The sequence below is a fragment of the Panthera tigris genome, chromosome D4 (genome assembly GCF_018350195.1).
Source record: "Panthera tigris isolate Pti1 chromosome D4, P.tigris_Pti1_mat1.1, whole genome shotgun sequence".
Classification (NCBI taxonomy): Eukaryota; Metazoa; Chordata; class Mammalia; order Carnivora; family Felidae; genus Panthera; species Panthera tigris.
The window spans coordinates 40,138,920-40,163,697 of NC_056672.1; the positions used below are offsets into that span (position 1 = coordinate 40,138,920).

General features: G+C 40.9%; 1 protein-coding gene across 1 annotated transcript in view; it reads right to left on the reverse strand.

Moving 5' to 3' along the window:
• The window catches only part of TTC39B (tetratricopeptide repeat domain 39B), a 123,143-nt gene that overhangs the window by 86,853 nt on the left and 11,512 nt on the right, over positions 1-24,778 (reverse strand). Inside the window, 1 exon segment of the mRNA XM_042964232.1 lies at positions 3,433-3,467. Coding sequence (XP_042820166.1) covers positions 3,433-3,467 — 35 coding nt within the window.

The window sequence follows — 24,778 nt, forward strand, 5'->3', positions numbered from 1 at the left end:
TAGTATTTAAAAAAAAAAAAAAAAAAAAACTATTGTTTTCAGGATGTGAAAAATTATAACACAGTTGACAGTAGGAGCAGCCACACACACACACACACACACACACACACACACACACACACACGTTTTAAAAGTACACAAAACGTTTCTGATAGTGACGAATCAAAAACATCTCCATCACAGGGTCATTGTTGGGATACTGCTGTTCTAAGAACCAGTCATACTAACAATGAAACACCTGAAACAGTTGAATGAATGAGTAATTTTTATGCAAACACGGACATACAGATCAAAGGAACAAAACAGAAAGCCCAGAAACAGAGCACCATTATTCTAATGAATTTACTATTTCACAAAGGAAGCATCATACATAAATTTTCTTTCTTTCACAGACAGCAAATGGTGTTGGAAGGGTAGGTTAGCAATTTTAGGGTTGGCACGACGCAGGGGTCTAAATTAAATACAGTTGGGTTAAGTTCAGGGGTTTTTGTTTGCTTTTTGTTTTTAGTTCAACTATTTCCTTACTCATTTTCAGCCAGCTGGATCTGTCCATTTCTGAGAAGTATGTTGAAGTCATCAATTACGATAACAGCCACATCTGTTAGTTTTTGCTCATGTACTTTGATGCTCTGTTGTTAGATGCATACACACACATTAAGAACTGTTATGTTGGGGCGCCGGGGTGGCTCAGTCGGTTGAGCATCTGACTTCGGCTCAGGTCATGATCTCACAGTTTGAGTTCGAGCCCCACATCAGGCTCTGTGCTGACAGCTCAGAGCCTGGAGCCTGCTTCCAATTCTGTGTCTCCCTCTCTTTCTGTCCCTGACCCACTCACATTCTGTCTCTGTCTCTCTCAAAAATAAATAAACATTTTTTAAAAATTTAAAAAAAAAAAAAGAACTGTTATGTCTTCCTGGAGAATGGATCCTTCTATCATTATGTAATGTCCTTTATCTGTAATAACTTTCCTTACTTTGAAGCCTGTTCTGTCTGAAATTAATAGAGCTACTCCTGCTTTCTTTTGATTAGAGTCAGCATGGTATATTTTTCTCCATCCATTTACTTTGCTTTAATGTTTATTTTTGGGGGAGAGAGAGAGAGAGAGAGAGAGAGAGAACGAACAAGTGGGGGGGGAGAGAGAGAGAGAGAGAGGCAGACAGACACAGAATCTAAAGCAGGCTCCAGGCTCCGAGCTGTCAGCTCAGAGCCCAACACCAAGCTTGAACCCACGAAACGTGAGATCATGACCTGAGCCGAAGTCAGATGCTAAACCAGCTGAGCCGCCCAGGTGCCCCTCCATCCATTTACTTTTAATCTAGATGTGTCTTTATGTTTAAAGTCATTGATACATACTTTTCGATCCATGCTGGCAATCTTGGTCTTTTAATTGGCATATATACACCACTGATACTCAAAGTGATTATTGATATAGTTGGATTAATACCTACGGTATTCTTTGGTTTCCTATTTGTTGCCCTTGTTCTTTGTTCATATTTTTGTTTTTTACTCTTTTTCTGCCTTCTGTGATTTTAATTATTTTATATAATTTCATTTTATCTCCTTTCTTACATATATCTCTTTTTTTTTTTAGTGGTTGCTCTAGAATTTGCAATATACATTAACAATTCAAGTCATTTTCAAATATTCTCTGTACCGTCTTCACAGTAATTGTTCCAAAATAAAGAGGTTATTTTTTTTCAGTCCTAATCACAAGTCAGTCTTTTTCTTTTTAAACCACATAAACAAACATTCAATAGTATAAACATTAAAACATTTGGACAACATAAAAAATGTTTAACTAACATAAAGAAAAAACAACTGGGGAGATATCTGAAGCAAATATAACAGAAAATTAAAGAGTATATATGTTTTACAGGTCATAAGTTACATACGAGAAACAGTGAGAAAAAAAAGTTAAGCATGTGAAAGAAAACTAGAATTCATATAAAAGGAACTGCAACGTGAACAATGGTAATAAAGTTTAGTATATGTGCTGCCGAAGCGAGCACTAAAGAAAAAGTTTAAAAACATAAGCTGTTAGATACTATCTGACTAACAAAACCATTTCAAACAGTACCCAGTGGTGGTGATGCTCTATGGAAAGTCTAGTCAAAAGAAACCGCTTCACTTACACAGTATTGGTGGCCACATAAACTGATAAAACCCTTTTGAAAGTGCTACGGACTAAACTGCGTCCCCCAAATACAGCTGTTGAAGCCCTTACCTCCAACGTGATGGTGTTTGCAGATGAGGCCTATGGGAGATAATTAGGTGTATACAGGGTCCTGAGAGCAGTACTCTCGTGATGGGATTAGTACCTATATAGGAGATGTCTGTCTGTCTGTCTGTCTGTCTGTTGTGTGAAGACATCAAGAGAAAGCAGCCACCTACGAGCCAGGAGGAGTGTTCTCACTGGAACCTGACTGTGTCGGCACCCTGAGCTCAGACTTCCAGCCTCCAGAGCTATGAGAAAATACATTTCTATTGTGTAAGCCACCCAGTCTGTGTCGCTTTGTTACGGTGGCCTGAGCTGGTTAATGCAGAAAGGCAATTTGAAATATATTGTATAAAGAGCAATAAAAATCTCCATCCCTTGTAATCCAGTAATCCTAGATCTGTGAAGTTCATCTTCACAGATTCTTTGGAGGTAATTCAACAATATGACAAAGCGAAATACATGAAAATATTCATTACCTAGTTTTAAGTTTTTAAATTGGTTAATAATCTAAATGTCTAACAGTGGAGAAATGAGTAATTGTGGTGTTCCACTTGATCTAATAGGATAGCATATAAAATCATTACAAAAACTATGTAAACTCACAGGAAATGCTTGCAATAAAATTAAGTGCAAACCAAAAGCAAAATTCTGCAATATGAGGTTACTCGTGTAAAAAAAATATGGGCAAGATATAAAAGGTTAGGTATAAACAAAATTAAATTTTTTGGAAAACAATTTTTTATTTTAGTTTAATTAAGGTTATAAGAAATAATACTCAAAAATATACTTGCTAGTAACTTTAGACAGATCCTTTTTTGTTTTTTTTAATGTTTATTTATTTTTGAGAGAGAGAGAGACAGACAGTGTGAGCTGGGGCGGGTCAGAGAGACAGAGAGGGAGACACAGACTCCAAAGCAGGCTCCAGGCTCTGAGCTGTCAGTACAGAGCCCGATGTGGGGCTTGAAATCACGAACTGTGAGATCATGACCTGAGCCGAAGTCAGGCACTTAACTGACTGAGCCACCCAGGCGCCCCTAGACAGATCCTTTCTTACGTATTAATAAATACATCCTAACTCTTGAATTACAGAGAAGTATTTCTTTCTGGCAGTAGTCACAACTCCCCCAAAAAAGTCAGGATGAAATATTTACATTTTATATAAGAAAACCGTCCAGTTTTATTTACTACATACTTCTTATTGTGTTACTACTTACATAGAGATGGTTTCCAATGCATCTTCAAAGATGTCCTGGAGGGGAACAAAAAATACAGTGAGTTTCTCAAGAATCAAGACTATGTGTGTATATGCAGGGGCGGCGGGTGGCTGGGATGGGATGCAGTAGAGTCACTCAACTCCCACTAAGGGACTGTCTTCTAGAGAAATCAAGCAACTGAATTTAGGTGAGGGTTAATCTTTTTTTTAAATAATTAAGACTAGTAAAACTAGCAATCAAATGGGACCAGTTTGAAGAGTGTGATTTCTTTAACAGCGTTGTGTCTCCTTCCTCAGTCTCATTCATACCACATGCAGAATAAAACAAACTGGACTTGCCCAATTTCGTCTTTTCTTGCTCCGTGGCTGTTAGCATCCCCCGGACCTTCCTTTCACATCTAGCTTCATGAACCTTCTAGCTGGTCTTCCTGCCATCACCTTTTCTCCCCCAGTTAATGTGTCCACAAAAGACAGCCCTTTCCTTCATGCCACTGGTCTGCCCGTTCAAAAGCTACAACAGGAGAAAAACCCAAGTGCAGGTGTGTACACACACACACACACACCTCACACTCATACACACTAACACACTCATAAACTCAGTCATACACACACACTCACAAATACACATCCACTCACAAATGTACATACATATAAAGCTTACAAAAATCAAACCAGGCTCCTCATCCAAATACGTGGGACCCAACATAACCCAGTCCAATTTTCTTTTTTAAGTTTACTTATTTATTCTGAGAGAGAGAGCAAGCCATGGAGGGGCAGAGAGAGAGAGGAAGAGAGAGAATCCCAAGCAGGCTCCACACTGTCAGCACAGAGCCTGACTTGGGGCTCAATCTCATGAACCGTGAGATCATGACCTGAGCCAAAATCAAGGGTCGCATGTTTAACGGACTGAGCCACCCAGGGGCCCATCTAGTCCAATTGTCAAAGCATCTTTCTCCCTGCATCCACGCCACCATCACCATAATCCGAGCACAAGGACTTCACTGGTCTCCCCACTCCTACACTTGATACCCTCCAATCGAGCCTCCACACAACTATATTCTTTTCTTTCTCTTCCTTTAATAAGCTCTTGCCATCCCACTGTCGTAGACCTTTTTACAAGCTTTATTGTACTTAGAATCAACCAAACTCCTTCCCATGATCAACAGAGCCTTGAGCAACTCTACCTCCCTCTGGCCACCTCTCTACCCACCTGCACCCTGGCTCCCTCCATTTCATGTGCAGGCCTGTCTTTGTGGTCCTTGAACAAGCCAAACCCCTCCTACATCTCTCTTCATTGCTCTCTCCTTCCCAGAAGGCTCTTTGCTCGACTCTTCCCGTGGCTGACGCATTCCCATCCTTCAGTTTTCAGCTCACAAAGAGACTGTCTCTAATGACCCTGATTAAAATTACTAAGAATAGCAGCTCATAGTTTCTCATCATCTGATTTATTTCACTCATTACATTTATCATAATCTGCGATCATTTTGTTTACTTACTTGGTTACAGGCTGCCTCCATCAGGGCAGGTTCTTATTTATCACGTCTACAGAAAAATCACCAGGGCTGGGCACAGTAGCTGCTCAACAAATACATGTTGCCTAACGAGTGCGTAAACGGAGTTCGGACTGTCAAGGCACTGATCACATCACCTCATTTAGAGCTCTGATGCAGAAATGAGGAAAGAGGGCTACCTGAGCTCTACATTTAGGCAGGAAAGGGGGGGGAAAAAACGTGTAAATACTAAGAAGATGCAACGTTGCAAGTAGTGGCAGAAGGTCAGACTCTGGATTCCCCAACCCGCTAATCCACACTGGGAGGGAGGTAGAGTCAACGGCAAGTCAAACTTAACCACACTCTCCTGGAGCAAAAGCGGAAGCTCATCAATTAACTACCAGAAGAGAAATGAACTAGTCCTGAAGCAAAGGCACCTAAGCCAAAAGTAAAAAGATGCTTCTCTGGCCTCCATTAAAAAATCCCCATTTAGAAGCAGACTCCTTTCTCCAAATCAAAAGTCTGTGGAGGCTGTTGGTATCACAGATGTTGTCATTTTGAATCACAGCACAACGTCTCACCTGTCAGCACACCGTTTATCATCAAGAGACCGTGAAGAAGGGAGAAACTCTGCTCTCCAGGAACACCAATCCGGCTGTGATGGTCCACTGCCTGTACCAGATACCAGCTCACAGTCCGTCTGGTGTGGTCAACCCCACCCGGGCCGATTTTGACCAAGGAAGGGGGAATGCAGAGATCACACGCCTGGAAGGCTACCGCGTACTGTCCCCTGCTCGTGAACCTCAACCCAAAGCAGGGCACGCAGCACACACTGAAAGACTTCCCGAGTTCCCTTAAGGAAGGACAACTCAGGGAGCCAGCTCTCAATTTAAAAGGAGACGAGGCTTTTAGTCTTATGCAAGAAATACTCCCTCAGAAGAAGAAAAAATAAGAATCTCACACAAGAAATCATCTTCACTTAAGTAACATCTCTCCATTTTGTCATAAGCAGAGCGTTCTCTAAATGACGCTGTACAACATGGGGCCATAGTTAACGATACTGCCTTGTGTATCTGGAAGTTGCTAGGAGAATAGATCTTAAAAGTTCTCACCAGCACAGAGAAAAGCATAACTCGGTGAGGTGGTGGATGCGTTATTATTATGGTAATCATTTCACAAATGTACATATATCACATCACTGCATTGTACACTTTAAACTGACAAAATGCTAAATGTTAACTACATCTCAACACAGAAGCTGTGGAAATTTACGTTTATTTGAGACAGAGAGGGAGAGAGAGAAAACATGTGTGTGAGAGAGCACAAGCAGGGGAGGGGCAGAGAGAAGGAGAGACAGAATCCCAAGGAGGATCTGCACCATCAGTGCAGAGGCCGATGTGGGGCTCGAACTCACAAACTGAGATCGTGACCTGACCTGAAATCAAGAGTCGGACACTTAGCCAACTGCCCCACCCAGGCACCCCAGAAGCTGTGGAAATTTTTTTAATTAAAAAAAAAGAAAAAAAGAACGTAAATTTCTATTTTTTTTCCATTTAGATGAATAATGAAAATTGAATAGACTATCTCTATTAGGAATGGAGAAAATGCACCAGAGTTCTAGAGTATTATTCTAATAAACTAGAGGAAAGACAGGGAGAGAGGGAGAGGGAGAGAGGGAGAGGGAGAGAGGGAGAGAGGGAGAGGGAGAGAGAGCGAGGTCTATGAAGGCCGGACAAAAGGTGAAATGTTTTCATTTGGAAAAGAGGAAGGGTAAAGAGAACCAAGATTGAGCACATATCATGTGCCAGGCATTTTACAAAAGTTATCTCACTTGCTCCTCCCAATTTACATCAAGTAAATCGGGGTAAATCATAGGTAATTACCTGACCCATATGACACAGCTGGTAAGTAAAGGAATTGGGATTCAAGCTCAGATCTTTAACTCCAAAGTATTTCTTTACTGTTAAAACCATCCACAACTTGATATTAAGGCACCCGGGCAGAAGTTGCAAGGGGGTGGGAGAGGAGGGGACAGCATATCTTCTCAAGGTCATACAGCAGCATGGTTGAGCAGGCCCTCCCAGGGATTAGCTCATTCTCTAGAAGAATATACTTGCGTTTGACTTTGCTATTTACTATCTGATTAGAACTCAAATACCATGAAGTTACATGTTAACTTCTAGATTTCTGAGTGGTAGTAAAACCTTAAAGACTATAGTTTTACTACCCTGTAGGATACTACCCAGTTTTATGTATAACCTAGTAATCTTAATCTAACATTGCTTTATAAATACCCAGTTCCACAAATATTCTTTTAATCAGTTTACCATCCCAGTGGTTTCCTCCACGGATGGGTCAAATAAAACTTTTGACATGTTCATTTTATATCATTCTGGGAATTATACTTGTAATTTGTGGAAATTATACTTTGACGTGAACACTGACAACACACTCTCTCCCTAGGTACCTGCAAATATGGTCTCCCAGATCCTTGGGGGAACTGATGTGGATTCCATGGGGGAGAAGATAGAAGTCAGAGAAGTCTCCCGTACCTCCCGCAGCACATACCCAGGGGCCAATGGCTTCTTTTTCCTTCTTTCTCTCTAGGTCCCGACATCCGGTTCAAATTCTGTCCCTCTGCTGCCTCTGCTGCCACGGAGCTCCTTTCCTCCGTGGACTCCCATCTAGATCCCAGGTCCGGCACTAGGTCTGCACAGACTGCTTATCATCAACGGCCTCCCACCCAGCACTAAGTACGCTCGCGTATATTCTCCACCGAGTGCAATGAGACCGCTCTACCTGTAGTCTCTTTGATTCTCCACTCACCAACTTCCCAGTGCTTCTCCAGAGCTGGTTCTTATTCCCCCAGTGATCACCACAAGCTGTTTCCCTTAAACTTCCCAGGCCTGGGTAGGCTCAGGAGGTGGACCCCAGCTGAAACACATACAGTCAGGGAAGCATCCAGAGTCCTTCAAGTTTAATGACAGTTAAGAGAGGAAAGATCACCCCGCTGACAAACATGATGTGCTCACAGAAAGCGCCTGTGTTTAGTTTCTTCCTTGAAGGCTACCTCATTTGCCTCCCCCATGGCCACGCTGGGCGAACCTTAAGGAGCAATTACCCTTGGGTGTAGTGTAACAAACACTTAACGTGAGCCACACCTGGCTCCTGATCACACATTGCCTCAGCACGGTACCTGGCTCTTCCCAGAGCCTATCTTGCCTCCCTGGCTGGAGTCAAGGGCCATCATACTGCTTTTAAATCCACTTTAGAACCTAGCACGGTACTTTGCACTTCACTGACTCTTAGCAAATAACCGTTGGCTGACTGGCTGGCTGAGTACCCTTGTCTGGAGAGGAAAGGTCCTTACCTTGAGCGGTTTCATTTTGCAATTCAGCAAATGGACTGACTCTGTACATGAAGGATTCCCTGGAGGGCCTTCTGGAGGCAAGGCTAGCACTCCCGGGCCTGCTCCTGCTAGGTGGGGAGCCTGAAACTTTCCCCCTGTCCTCAGATGGAGAACCCTGGTCATGGGAACAGAGGGTTTGGGGGGCGGAGGGTGTGGAGGGGGTTGCTGGGGGTGCTACATCAACTACTAAGGCTTTTTAAGCAATTTTCATCTTAATTTGTTATATTTGTCATATTCTGGGTAGCAAAAATGCATCCAAGTGCATGTAAGTAGCAGCAAGTTCTTAACAAATGTCCATTTAAGAATCTTAAATAATGAAGATACTAATGAAAACGTTTACATTCTGTTTATCCCTAGTGGGGCACGGCCAAATAAGCTATTAAAAGTAGTAATGTAAATACTCTATACTAACTTCCAAAGAGACCAAACGGATTTACAACCTTTCAAGACTCTCCATCTGAATTTTACTTCATTTTGCAGTGTGAAAAGGAGTGCGTGGCAACTATTACTGCAAGAAGTAGGAAGAAACATGATGGAAATGAAAACTAGATACCACAAATCCAAAAGGCTGAGTCACTTCTCTAGGTCTCTCCCTCTCTCCCTTACCTCTTCCTCCTCCTCTGCCTCTTCCACCATTTTTCCGTCTCTCATACGGATGACTTCACCGGTCTGTGAGCTGATGTTACCATGTTCTCATCGAGCTGCTGTTCTTCAGAGAGGGATGACAAGGTTTGATGGGGCTCTGTAGACACCTTCCTCCTCAGTGGGAGCCCCTCACCCCCCACCCCATAACACCAGACCCTCCTCACTGGAGCTTTCACCCAATGTTCCCTTCTATTGACCAATGAAGCTGTGTGTTTGGTACCATGGACTCAAAGAACCCCAGAGCTGCCAACAACTCTGACAGGTCACAGATTCTGCCCCTGGCTCTAAGGCACATCTGGACCATTCCCAGGGAGATGAGACATGAAAAGGATGCCCCAACCTCCCCCGGGACTAGGGCGGGGATTTATAGCCACAGATATTGGGATCCCAAGGACCGCAAACATTCCTGGGCCTGACATGCACCCCTGAATGATATTCAAAATGAGTATGAAGATAATTAAGATATTCAAAATGGTTGTTGAATCACTATATTGTACACCTAAAACTAATATAATACTGTATGTAAACTATACTCTGATTAAAATAGAATTTAATTTAACTTAATTAAAAAACAAGATGTTCAAAATGGGACACAGGACTGACATCAGATGTTAGAATTTATCATTATCGTAGTGGTGTACCAGGATTTCTCAGGTACTAGATGTACATCTTTTCACACATGAAAGGAGAAGGGGCACATTGCTACAGGAATCATATGAGAAATACATAAACTTAAGTGACATCATTGCCCACTATAACATCAACAAAGCATTGATTTTTCTAAATTAGGGTTAATTCACTAAAAAAAACATCTTTTTGGTGTGTTAATGAGGTGACTTTTAGAAGAAAGGCTGGGCAAAGACCTTTTTTAAAAAACATATAAACCCTGGGCTCATCTCCCAGCAATAATTTTTCATTCTGCTCACACTTGCTATCCATTTCTCTCCTTACCTTTGTCAGGCTCAAAGAGGAGCCCATAGCCTGCCAGAGCATTTAAACTCCCCCATTGGATTCTGAGGGTTACCGCCAGCTGTGTTTTATATGCAAGGCTACATTTTTTAAAATTTCATATTGTGTGAGGGAGCGGCGATGCCCTGAAACCCTCTGAAGCCAAATGTAAAGCCCAGCTTCAGCATCCCATTTACTGGGTACGAAGGGCGCAAACACCACTCACACTCGCATTAGAGGATTAACATCAAAGCAAGTTCTCTGTGAAACCTCATCTGACCCACAGGGCTCTTCATCAAAGAGAAGGAAAGCAATTGGGGCCCATACACACACTCATATTCCAAGTTCCCACCTGGCCTTTGCAGCGAACAAAATGTGACCTACCCATGGTTTCAGAAGACCAGACTATGAACATAATTCTCCAATAGAACAGATTAAAAAACAACAACAACAACAACAACACGAGAGAGTTCACCTTCTGAACCTGCCCAGAAGGTTTGTAAAACTTGATTTGGGGGGATACACAAAGTAAAAATTGTAGGTTTTCAAAGATTATTCAAAAATAGAGTTTTTAAAATTTTTAATAATACAAACAATAAATCAGCTGCCAGAAGAAAAAAAGTTGGGCCTTAAAAGTTTTTTTTTTTACACATTTGTCACCTGACATTGAAAATAATCTCACACTGAGTACAGTAAATATGGTCAATTAATATGGCTCTCCATTCCTCTCATGCCAAAAAAGTACTCTGATACTACCCCACAAGTTCTGTCCTTTTTTTTTTAAGTTTCACATTTACCAAAAATCACAGATCTGATGGTGAAAACTGGGATATAGAGTAACAATTCCATAGGAAGAATTACTTGGAACACAAAAATAAATTAAGCACATTTTCACTTAACAACTCTTACATGCCGATGAGTAAGGTTTTATTCAATCATTCACTCAAGCATCACAGGGGCAATGTAGTACATTTCCACCACAGTAAGGTGGAAAACACACATTTAGGCCTGGAAGTTACATTTGGGCCTGTTCTCACCCTGTCAATCCTTTCACTTCCCCACCTGTAGAATGGGGATTCCAATCACCTGCCCGGAACTGTTTCAAGGATGCTAGCGAGATAATGCACGTACAGGTCCGACTCAACACAGAATCAATAAATACAATGCCACAGGATACTAAATTCTCAGATATGGAATCAATCAGCAGACTCATAGAGACAGACTGGGATCCCTCCCTGGATTTCCTCGATAACCCTGTCACGCTAAAGATTCTGTACCCTCTTTTGGAAGAGAGACAAAAAAAATGTATCTGGGAATATCTATAGCAAATAGGTGCTCAAAAACGTTAACTGCCTTTACTTCTCCCATCTTAAAATGCCTTCACCTCATCTCCTTTGATGCCCAGATCCTTCTTAATTCAGTAATTCAGTGTGTTACCCAACATGATTAACATAACTTAAGGGCACAGAGCTCAGGACCTCAGCTCACTGGGGAGCAGAGTGACCTTGGCCAACACAGTGTGACTTCGGCCAATACACCCAACCTCTCAGGGTTCAAGCTTCCTCATGAGTAAGGCAGAGATGATGGCACAGATATCATCCCTTACTCAAAATCTTAGCTTCTGTGAATTAAACAGAAACCTTCCCCAATAAGGCAGCTGTTCATCCATTATACATGCTAAAATAAAATCCCTCAGGGAAGGCTGGCAGTCAGAGAGACTGCATCTAAAAGGAATGCCGGGCTTTTCAAAGTTTGAGCCGAATCAGTGGCACTAACTCAATAGCTAGTTAGTGTGTTAAGTATCAAGCAAAGCGGCTCACACAATGATTCTCTGGAATTTCTAAGGACTTCTAGCCAAGCACACAGAAACCATGATGAGAATTAAAAAGAAACCACCAGATGTCACTCTCACAAACAACTACTGAACTGGACAGCATGGCTCTAGTTTTCCAACACATGGAGGAGGGTGTTACCAAAAAAACAAAACAAAACAAAACAGAAAGAGCTAACCTTATGAAGGGGGAAAAGAAGTTCCTTTTCTGCATTTTGTTAGAACTATGGAGCTGAGTTACAGCTAAGACAGGGGTTAAACTCTAAGGTGAGCATTCAAGGGGAAAACTGTGTATATAGTCAAAATTTACACTGAACAAATCCTGTAAATTACCAGTATATGACAGAGTACACATGACTTTGGATAGACTCTCATAGAGGAGTGGTGTACGTGTGCAATTAAGAGGACATAAGCAAAATATGTTTTTCACAACTGTGTATTATTAAATTTATTTAACATAAATGAGGAAATTATTTTACTCGCCTGTACACCGTCTACTCAGCTACTATTTTTATGGCTGTAAAAGGAACCTTGCCAACCACTTAACATGTCAAGCGCTCCAGTCCTCTGGTGCAAACCCCACCGGATCTACTGTCAACAGGATAATATTTAGGACATGCGATTTGTGCAAAGGAATAATTTTACACAAAACAAACAGCAGCAAACAGAACCAAAAGGCTGAGTTTTGACATTTTCAACTGTCTCATTTTGAGACCATCACTAGCAGAGGTACTTTAAAATTAAAAGGGACACAGAAACCACAGCTTCTTCCTATGAAGAAATAACCGTCAATTCCATTTACCAACAACATCCAGGCACCACACTGGGCTCTTGGATGCTTATTTCTAATTTACAGACAATCATAAAAAGTGAGCAGTTCACCTCTACTGTGTTCTCGTAACAACACCGAGTGCCAAGCACTGATCTAAATCCTTGATGTGCATTAGCTCATTTAATCTTCATAACAACCCTGTGAAATAAGACTATTACTACATCCAAATGAGGAAACTAAGACCAAGAGATTTAATTAATGTACCCAATATCCCATAGCTAAGCCTCAGTTTTTCCATCTGTACAATCGTTATAATACCACTTCACTTATAGCACTGTTGTGAGATTTAACCGAGATCACAGACCATAATAAACAATGTTTTTTCTTATCATTAAAGTGTTTCTACAGCTGAAAAGTCTCAAGGGCAGCCTACGGATGAGCCAAATGAAACCACTTACATCATCTTGCTGGACCCCCAAATTTCCCAGCTATGGCAGAGTTAGCATCTCCTGTGTAGCTCTGCTCCAAAGTAGATGCCTTAAGGGGCACCCGGGGGGCTCAGTCAGTTAAATGTACAACTTCAGCTCAGGTCATGATCTCACACCTCCTGAGTTCGAGCCCCACACAGGGCCCTGTGCTGACATGACAGCTCAGAGCCTGGAGCCTCCTTCAGATTCTGTGTCTCCCTCTCTCTCTGCCCCTCTCCCACTCATGCTCTGTCTCGCTCTCAAAAATAAATATTTTAAAAAAGATTAAAAATTTTTTTTACGTAAAATGCCTTAAAGTAGGCCACAGAATCTTGTCACTTAAGATAAGTACTCAGAAGAGGCAGCTCCTGAAGAGTAAGGCTTCAAAGGAGCCCTCAAACTAAGAAAACCCAAAATTCATGAGAGAGGAGGAAGGAGTACTTGAGCTCAAGAGGTTCAAATCCCGCTTTCTCCACACACTAGCTTTGAGGCCTTGGGCAAGCTATCGTCCTTCTTTGTGCCTCAGTTTCCCACCTCACTGGATTGTCCGTGGATTAAATGACACAGCGAAAGCATGTACAACAATGACTGCATACAAAATATTAGTCATAACCGCTATTATCGTTGGGACTTGTATCTCCTAAAGGCACTGGTGAGTGGCACGGTTTGCTGCAGCCAGGGCAGTTGGGTAGCACAACCCTTGGCACGAAGAAACCTGGTTCTACCTCCCTCTGGCTGACATGTCCTGGTGTCCCCAAACAGATCAGGCCACCACAGCAAACCCATGCACCAAATCCAGCCTGCCGCCTATTTTTGTAAATAAAGTTTTATTTGAACGCTACCACACTCAATCATTTACATATTGTGTATGGCTGCTTTCCTGTTACAACTTCACAGCTGAATAGTTGCAAGTGAAACCAAATGATCTACAAAGCTGAAAATACTATCTGGCCTTTCACCAAAAAAAGTTTGCCTATATTTACACAACTGGATGAAACATCAAATTTCCTTACCTGTCCCATTGGATATTTTGAAGGTAGAGTAAGACACCGATGTGAAAAATCTATAAAATGGTAGGGGTAATTTACCAAAACCCAAAGCCTTAAGCTTCAAATTGAAGAGGGAAGTAATGCTAAGAATATGAGCTGTACAGAGTCCATCACTTATTAACTATGTGTGGCCATAAGGGAGCGACTTAGATTCACTAAGATTCATATTCATCATTGTAAAATGGGAATAGCAATAATACCAAACATGTGGGGTTGAAAGAATTACATAAGCTGTATGTAAAGTTTAGCTTGGTGTCTTGTCCATAAGTACTTGGTAATGCCAGCTCTCGTTAAATTATTACTTTTGTTGTTATTACTGCAGGGAAAAGTTATACGTGACCAAATACTGGACCACTCAGACAGCACCTTCCCTCTGCGGGTATCTACCCTCATGAGAATTATAGGGGCTAGCAAAGCAGAGATGCTGAAAACTGTTAATCTGTTCTCTTGGGACATTCTAAGGGAGACGAGGCTAAAACTCCAATATATTCACTTCTCTAAATTGGAGAACTGGACTAAATTGGACTAAATTCTCCTTCACTCCCACCAACATTTCCCTCTCAACAGCAAGAAATTTTCAGCAAGAAGCTAAATGCCTACCTGCACATTTGTGTAATGTCGAGAAATAAACTTCACATTCTAAGACAATAACTGAATCGATCCCATCATAAGTGAAATGCTGACATTTTGGCTTCTAACAAGAAACAATTAAATATGCAAACTTACTCAAAACTAGCAGAAAGGAGAGGCTGCCAGAATGAATTAGTACAGATCATTTAAATAGCATCTTGAATGTAATATACATTACACATCAAAAAAAATTTTTTTTAATTTAAAATCCTAAACATGTAAAAGGAAAATACTAAAAATCTGGTAAAACTAATGCATTAAAAAGAATCTGAAATAACTGCAAAGGAGTACCAGGGAGCAGAGGCATTTGGGGCTGATGCAAATGTTCAAGACCTCAATTATAGTGGTGGTTAAATGGGTGTACACAATTATGAAATTTACCCTGTACATTTAGTATGGATGCATCTTAGTGCATGCAAATTATACCTCCATAAAGTTGGTTCTTTAAAGATTTGGAGAACGACCTAATATAAAAAATTTCCATACGAAGTGTTGAAATGTGGATGCTGATATCATAAAGCTATCATAATAATGGTGTCAGTTCTGCAGCACTCTTCATTGTACCAGGCGCTGCTCTAAATGCTTTTACATGTATTAACTCATTTGTTCTTCTTAGCAGCCCTCTGAAGTGGCTTAGTGTGATCTCCACTTTACAGATGATGAAACTGGGACACAGAGAGGTTAAATAACTTGCTCAGGGTCACAAAGCATGGACCTGACAGAACTGGGATCTGAACCCACAAAGTTCAACTTCAGAATCTGTGATTTTATGCACTGTCATTAAAACCTTTAAAACTCCTTGAGAAACAAATTTTGCAAATTCCACAAACTGAGCTATTTGACAAAATGACCCTCATCAAACCGAAACAAAGCTATGGAGATACAACTTCTTTCCACACCATAGATCTCACTTGCAAACTTAGGTACATGGTCGTTTGTTTTGTGTCTGAGTTCCCTCCAGGCCACAGGTTCTGTGAGGCATATCCATAATACCAACCAGGCACAAGGCATACACATGGCAACTGTGTCGAAACTACTACTTGAAAGAATAAAGAAACAAATGAGTGGTCCAGGAATGCACAAACGCATGTGTTTACACTTCAAGCATCACTGTAGATAGAAATTTTGCTCACCTGTGAGTGTGTGTGTGTGTGTGTGTGTGTGCGCGCGCACGCACTAGTTTCTTAAGTCAAAGTAAAGGTTATTCTGATTAATAAGCTATCTTACAGTTACTGAACACATCAAATGTCACTATGAGAATATATAAAATATTTCGCATGTTTATACACCAAGTGTTACGCTTTGCATCTTAATATATTGTCTCATATAAACCAGACAGTGTTTCTCTAAAAGAGGTGTAATTATCATCCCAGAGCTAATAAATGGTTTACACACAGGCCTACCTGACTCCATAGCCTGAGCTCCTATCCATCATGCCCAGTAATCTTACAAGTGGTTTCAAATTTATCTGAAAGGAAAACAGAATTTTCCTTGCCAAATTAAAGCTGTGGAGTTGGCACAGGAAGATATATGTATATGTACATATACATATACATACATATATATATGTATATATGTATATATACACACACATATATATACATATTTATTTTATGATTCAGTTAAATCTTTCAATTGAAGAAAGAAGAATTATATATAAGTGATGAATTATAATAAGCGATGCTAAGGAAATTGGTTATCTCTTAGGACAAAAATAAAATTAAACCCATATACAAATTTCTATATAGATTAAGTACACACACACACACACACACACACACACACACACACAAGATAAATGAAGAATATTTTTTTTTAATCTTGAAACAAGGACAATCTTTCTAAGACAAAAACCCAGAAATCATAAAGAAAAAAGTAAAAGGGCTATATAAAGTTTCTAAGTTTCCAAGACAAGCATATGGCTAGGAAAAAATATTTAAGGCACCTTTACCAGACAAAAAAGTATTATTCATAATACGTAAAGAACTCTCTTACAAGTCAATGAGAGACAAACAACCAAAACACTCAATAAAGGGTGTGAAAAGTACTGTTCAGTGAAGAAGAAATCCAATAGCCAATAAACTTGGAAATGTGCACCTAAAAAGTAGTAGCAGTATGCCCATATGATTGACAAGAATATACAAGACTCATAATATCCACACTTGACAGAGAGATGCTGGAAAGCAAACACATACCTTTGCTACAGTCTATATAGAAGTCAGTCTTACAGTATCTATTTTAAAACTTAAATGCATATACATGGATAGCAATACTACTTGTAGGAATCTATGCTATTAGAACATTCATACACACACACAAGAATCCATCTGTTATGGAACATATTATATTGGGAAAAAGTTAGACACTACCTAAATGATCTTCTACACAGAAATAGTAAAATAAATTACAGCACCATTACATTACCCAATTATCTTCAGTCATTATATAAAGAATAAAACAAACCATGGAAATATCTCTAAGAAATATTAAATGAAGGGGTGCCTGGGTGGCTCAGTCGGGAAAGGGTCCGACTTCGGCTCAGGTCATGCTCTCGCAGTTGATGAGTTCAAGCCCTGCATCGGGCTCTGTGCTGACAGCTCAGAGCCTGGAGCCTGCTTCGGATTCTGTCTCCCTCTTTCTCTGCCCCTCCCCCACTCGTGTTCGCTTGCATGCGCTCTCTCACTCTCTCAAAAATAAATAAAACATTTAAAAAACGAAATATTAAATGAAAAGCCTAGTCCTTGGAAAGACATAGGGAATATATTCATAAAAACTCAATGCTGATTTCCTCTGAGAAGGAGAAAGCAGGGAATGGTCAATGGAAAGATCACGCTTTGACTTTTGCATCACTTAGATCTTTTACAACAAGAATGCTTTTATGTATTATCTATATAATGTAAAAAATGAACAATCAGAACAATTTTAAAAAGCTTAAAGTATTACTTTGAGATAAGCAGATTCAACATTCCTAGAAAAAAACTCCTGCAAGGTAAAGTAACATGACATTTCAACTAATTTGTTTTATAACCTACATGCTTCCATGCCCAGGATAAGTAAGCAGCACTTTCAGTCCCTAAACAACATTTTTTTTTTAATTCTTTATTCAGAAATAATTTTAAACTTAAAGAAGTTACCAGAATAAGAACGGTAAAAAGAACACCTGTGTGCCCTTTATTCAGATTCATCTATTATTAACATTTTGCCCCATTTCCTTTATAATCTGCTCTCCCCTCTCCCTTCTACCTCCCTTGTCCATCTTTTCTACCTAGGTACCTAGCCACTGATTTTTTTCTGAACCATTTGAGACTAAATTACATATATTGTGGCCCCTTTGCTGTAAATACTTTAGTGTGTATTTCTTAAAAATAAGGATAGTCTCTTATGAAACCACGGTACAGTCATGCACTTCAATAAATTTAACTACCTAAAACTACTGTCCATATTCCAATTGTGTCAGTTGACCCAACAATTCTCCTTTTTGACATTTTTTCCCTTGCAGTGCAGATCTATCTAGCTGCCATGTCTCCTTCACCTCCTTTAATCTAGAACATTTTCACAACCTTTCTTTGTCTTTTATGACATTGACATTTTTAGAGAGCACAGCACTCCCCTCCTTTTTTTGTAAATAGAACCTTCCTTATTTAAAGTTTCTCTGATGTTTCCTCATGATTAGATAGATACAGGTTAGGCTACTACACAAGGGACACTGTGTCCTTGTCAGGTCATTTGTGTCTGGAGGCACACATATTCATCTGCCCCCACTAGTGACAGTAATTTGGATCACCTGGCCAAGGTGTTGTCTGATTTCTCCACTACATGCTTATTATTTTTGTCTTGCAATTAATAAGGAGTTTGTGGTAAGACAGTGTAAGATCATGTAAATATGCCCCCCATCCAAATTTGCCCCTAGATTTAGCACACTGGTGATAGCTGCCTGACTCCATGTTTACTAATGATAGCTAAAGACTGATTTTCCAACTCCAGCACTCCCTCCTTTTACTGACAGTGAAAGTCCTCCCATATCCCCATTTATCTATCTAGTTATCATCAATATAGGCTCAAGGAGTCCCGTTATTTAAAATGCCTATACACAGGGGCGCCTGGGTAGCTTAGTCGGTCAAGCGTCCGATTCTTGGTTTTGGCTCAGGGCATGATGGCACAGTGCATAAGTTCAAGCCCTGCATCAGGCTCCACACTGACAATGCAAAGTCTGCTTGGGATTCTCTCTCTCTCTCTCTCTCTCTCTCTGCCCTTCCCCTACTCACTCTCCCTCGTTCAAGAACAAACACATTTTTTAAAAATAAAAATAAAATGCCTACACACACTACTGGCTTAAATCGTCCCCAATTTGGCCTGGGCAACTTTTAAATTTCTCACTCTTTATCCCCTATACCTATCTAATACCTAGAACTTGCTTATTATGAGAATTCTGTTTTGCCAAGGAATTTTACAAGATTAAGGCACATCAAAATTTTAGCAGTAAGATGCAATCATTGTTCTGATTCTCCTAACAAAAATGAGGTATGTAGCCAGTGACTTACACACCAATGTACGTTACAAAATTGGCTTTATTACAATGAGAATATTAAAGGTCTGCTTCATTTGCTGCCACCTGAAGCCGTTTCATTACCAATTCTTAGCCATTTACTCATTGCTCTAAATACTCGGAGGGGAACTGAAAAGACCATCAGCATTTATATCACAGTAACAGACGTCTAAACTCTAAGACTAAGTCTCTTTATTTCTTTTTAAAAAAATTTTTTAACGTTTATTCATTTTTGAGAGACAGAGTCAGAGTGCAGTGGGGGAAGAGCAGAGACAGAGGGAAGACACAGAATCTCAAGCAGGTTCCAGGCTCCGAGCTGTCAGCACAGAGCCTGAGAGGGGCTCGAACTCAGTGACCGCAAGATCATGACCTGAGCCGAAGTTGGACGCTCAACCGACTGAGCTACCCTAACGCCCCTAACGCCTTCTTCTTTTTTTTTTAATCACTTTTTTTTAATTGAGAGAGCTATCTGTACTGAAAACTTGCAAAACATATGCAGCCAACCTGAAAACAAAGAACTGCCAAAATTAAGAAGCTGAAAAGCACCTAGAAATAACAGAAGAAATCAATCGTAATAGAGTTTTGCTCGAGTCATAACTGACATTTGAAGAACTTCAGTATAATTCAGAGACAGGAGTTCCTGCAAGCCTTGAAGATTTACTGCAGAGGAAGTGGACCGACTCTGGGTGAAAATGAAGCTACACCCACTAAGATTCCCCTGTACAAGATCCAAAAGGCTAAGGCCATTTTCCTGCCCCTTTCTGGCCTTTTCTGCTGTCAAACAGGAGTGACGAAGCCGAGGTAGTTTCAAAAGCAGTGCTCCAGCATCCGGTTTCCAGTTCCCTGTATAAAAAAGCAGGGACAACGGAAGCTTCTCTATTCTGGCTTCCTGATCCCTGAATGACAGCTACTGCAAAGTGCCTTGAACACCTGGCTCTAGAATCAGCCAGGGAATAGGAGCACCTCCCCTAAGCAGTCAGGTCAGCTCTGAATGGGAGGGAGGTCATTCCCTGGAGGCTCAGCCTAGAGCTGCTCCTTCAGCCTCTCTGTGCATTTTGTAAACACCTATTTCCCTTCCTAAACTCATCTTACTTAAATGACCTACGGCAATTTCTGCTTCCTGCCCTGAAACCCGATGGAGTCAGACAGGTGACAGAGAAAAAAATAAACAAGATAATACCCACTGTGATCATATCAAAGAGGAAATAAAAAGGATGCATGATAGAGAAAAGAGAAAGGCTGCTTTGAAGACAGAGCCTCAGGAAAGCCACACTTGGAACCTGATCTTTAAAGTGAGGACGGAAAGTTAAGAAGGAGCTGGTCATGTGAAGACCTGGCTGAAGTCTGCCAGGCTGAGGAAACATGCAAGAGCACCATAGTGGGAAAGTACAGGGTACGTTCAGCAGATCTGCTGGAAGCCAGGATGGCTACAACACAGGGACGGACGACGGGGAGAACAGCAGATGAGCCAGAGGAGGAAAGCAAAAGGCAGACCACATAGACCACGGGAAGGAGCAAGCATTTTATTCCAAATGCTACAGAAAGCTTAAAGTTTTAAGGAAGGGAGTAACATGTATTCGTGTCTGTGAATGAGCATGTGGGCTGCAGACTGGAACAGACAGCAGAAGGCACAGGAAGCCAGGAGACCAGTTAGGATGCTCTCCAAGAAGTGAGGGCATGAGAAACCCATAGTGGTAGTGTGGATGGAGAGAACGGGCAGGCTACAGTAAGGAGTCATGTTCTGGAGTGAGTTTCAACAGGACTAGATTATGAAAGAAATGTGGGAGTAAAAGAAGGGGAAACTTGGGGAGGGGAACAGAGATGGAGAATCAGATGAGGCACAGGGAGGGCTGTTTTGGTTAAGCAATACTGTTTTGTTTCCCCCAAAGCCTTGTCTTTGCTCTTGAAATAATTACAGAAAGGACGATTTTCTCCAAATTGCCACAACTGAAATGGAATGCTCCGTGGTCTCCAATAAAGAGACAGGAGTTCATTCGAACATGTCACACATCCCTGAGGGGAGCCTAATCTACTGTCCTGTGAAACCTGCTTCCCCAGATATACAGACCTGAAGTTCTGACTCTTAGCCAAATTCAAATATAACCTCCTCCTCCACAAACTACAAAGGGGGGTAAAAACAAGTAAGCCTTAAGAAGAAGAAATGATTCCTTGGGAATGCAAGCTGGTGCGGCCACTCTGGAAAATAGTATAGAGGTTCCTCAAAAAATTAAAAATAGAACTACCCAATGACCCAGCAATTGCACAACTAGGTATTTATCCAAGGGATACAATTATGCTGTTTGGAAGGGGCACATGCACCCCAATGTTTATAGCAGCACTATCAACAATAGCCAAAGTATGGAAAGAGCCCAAATGTCCATCGATGGGTGAATGGATAAAGAAGAGGTGGTTTATATATACAATGGAGTATTACTCGGCAATCAAAAAGAATGAAATCTTGCCATTTCCAAGTACATGGATGGAATCAGAAGGTATTATGCTAAGCGAGATCAGTCAGTCAGAGAACGACATATGAAGACTTTAAGATACAAAACAGATGAACACAAGGGAAGGGAAGCAAAAAGAATATAAAAACAGGGAGGGGGACAAAACAGAAGAGACTCTTAAATATGGAGAACAAACTGAGGGTTCCTGGAGAGGTTGTGGGAGGGGGGATGGGCTAAATGGGTCAGGGGCACTAAGGAATCTACTCCTGAAATCATTGTTGCACTATATGCTAACTAATTTGGATGTAAAAAATAAATTTTAAAAAATAAAGTGTAGAAAAAAAAAGAAGAAAATGATTCTTTGATTCTTTCTAAGCTAGTAGCTCTACTTTTTTAAATGTCAACTATAATTGGATACATTTTTTAAAATTTTTTTTTTTTTTCAGAGAGAGCACAAGTGGGGGAAGGGCAGAGATAGAGGGACAGAAGATCCAAAGGGGGCTCCACACAGAGGGCAGGGAGTTGGATGCAGGGCTTGAACTCACGAACTGTGAGATCAATGACCTGAGCCAAAGTCACTCAACCGACTGAGCCACCCAGGCGCCCCAATAATTAGATACATTTTGATTTGTGGAGCCTCACATCTTAGTAAAGTCATCTCATCTATTTATGAAAAAAAAATTTATTCTTTGATGAAAATGAATTCCATGAATCTCAATGGTTTCTATTTGGAAAAGCCGGGAGAAATACCACATACACACATATGCTATTATCACTAAACAAGCAAACTGTTAGAAATGTGAACACCTCAAGCTTCTAAAAGCATCAAGTGTGTGAATAAACTCCAGTCATCCTCATTTTGTGAATGCTCCCTATCTACCCCAGCCAGACCGCATGCTATTTCACTCAGCCCCGCTGCAGGAGTGAGGAAACTATGGTTCCACCTGCCTTGTCCTTGGTTACCTGGCTTAGGCAAGTTCTCCATAAGGACATTTACCACTGTTTGAATTTTAAAATAAAAACCAAACAAAACTGGGGCACCTGGGTGGCTCGGTCGGTTGAGCGTTTGACTTCGGCTCAGGTCACGATCTCGTGGTCCGTGAGTTCGAGCCCCACGTCGGGCTCTGTGCTGACCGCTCAGAGCCTGGAGCCTGTTTCGGATTCTGGGTCTCCCTCTCTCTCTGACCCTCCCCCAATCATGCTTTGTCTCTCTCTGTCTCAAAAATAAATAAATGTTAAAAAAAAAATTTTTTTTAATTAAAAAAAAAATGAAATCTATACACAGATGCTATTCAAATTAATGGCTGCAACTAAGTATTTATAGTATGACAGGCCCTGGGTGAGGTGCCAGGGTTGCACCTGGTACCTCTAAGATGGGCAGTAGAATCCCATTTGACTAATGAGAGACTGAAGCTCACAGAGAATCAGATTAAGTAATGTGCCCCTGGTCACACTGCCAGCAAGTGGCAGAACTCAACCCGTGTCTGCTAACCTGTAAGCCCACCCACGTTCCTTCTACTTTCTCTCTCACGTGCCTTCCTGAGAAGACACACAACAAATCGAAATTTCAGGGATGCTTAAAAAGAGGCTGATTTCATTTGATTCTTCGTCCCACTTGAGACTTCAGCTGTGGTGACAGCCCCTTTCATTCTACTGCGAATGGCTTAGAAATGCAATTGCTGGTTTATTCCTCTAGCAAGAACTAAACATATTGGATAAAAAGCTAAGCATACTGGGTAGAAATCTGCCTTGGGAAATGAACTAGAAAATCAGGAAAAACCTTTACCCATGTACACTACACATCTGCTTTCTTGCAAATGGGACAAATTATTCATTTGGACACGAATTACATGTAGCCCTCGAACCTCTCTTCTGATGATATCGATAGTGTAAAACCCAAATCAAGCACTGACCCAAACGCACCTTGCTCTCCAGTCCTGTTTTTGGATGCCTAACACTTGTGCATTATCCCTCTGATATATAATGGCATCTCATTTTTATTTCTGCCTGGGAAATTTTGTTTCTCCTAGCAATTTTAAGTTTTTCAATTATTTTAATTAAAAGTGTATTGAGGTGAGAGCAAATGGGTACAAGAATCTTTATGGGGTGTGGAAATGTTCTTAAATTGGATTGCGTTGGGGGGGGTGGGCAAAATGGATGATGGGGGGTCAAAAGTACAAACTTCCAGTTAAAAAATAAGTAAGTCCTGGGGATGTGAGGTACAGCATGGTGACTATGTCTAATAATAACATGTTGCATATCAGAAAGTTGCTAAGAGAATAGATCTTAAAAGTTTTTATTACAAGAAAAATAATGTAATTATGTATGGTGACAGATGTTAACTAGGCTCACTACGATGATCATTTTGCAATATATACAAATATCAAATCATTATGTTGTACACCTAAAACAAATATAATGTTTTACACCAATTATGCCTCAATTTAAAAAAAAAAAAACTGGACTGTAGTGATCTATGAACAATTCTGTAAACTTCCTAACAATCACTGAATTGTACACTTAAAAAGGAGTCAATTTTATGGTATGTATTTACACCCCTCAATAAAGCTGTTTTGATTTTCAAGTGTACTGAAATAAGGCTAATAGATATGGAGGCGAATTCTCCTTCCTGGTTGAGAAGATAAAAACATCTCATTGCTAGAAACCCCTGAAGGGAATTCCTTTTCTGCTCTAGAGAAGAAGGACCACCCTTTCCTTTTGGAACAAGGGAGCGTCTACATCCCATCCCTGCCAGATGTCGTGGCACATATGCCAAATAAGGATTATCTCGTCTTCGAGGCAGCCAGGAATGCTGCATAGTTATTAAGCACCTCCACAGGACGGAAGGAGGGAATATCTAAGAAGGCTGGAGGAGGAGAGGTGTCCCCAAGTCTTCAATGATGAAGCAGAACTGGCCAGGTGATGAAATGGCATATTCAAAGCTGGGAAGTGAGAAAGGACTGACCTGGGAGCTGGGGCATGGAAGGGGAACTACAAGCACTTCAGCAGGGCTGATATTAGTCCGGTTAAGAATGCAAACATCTGGGAGCCACCCCCGCCCCAACCTGCTGAATAGGAATGGCTCATGCGGGGGAGCGTAGGAATGTGCATCT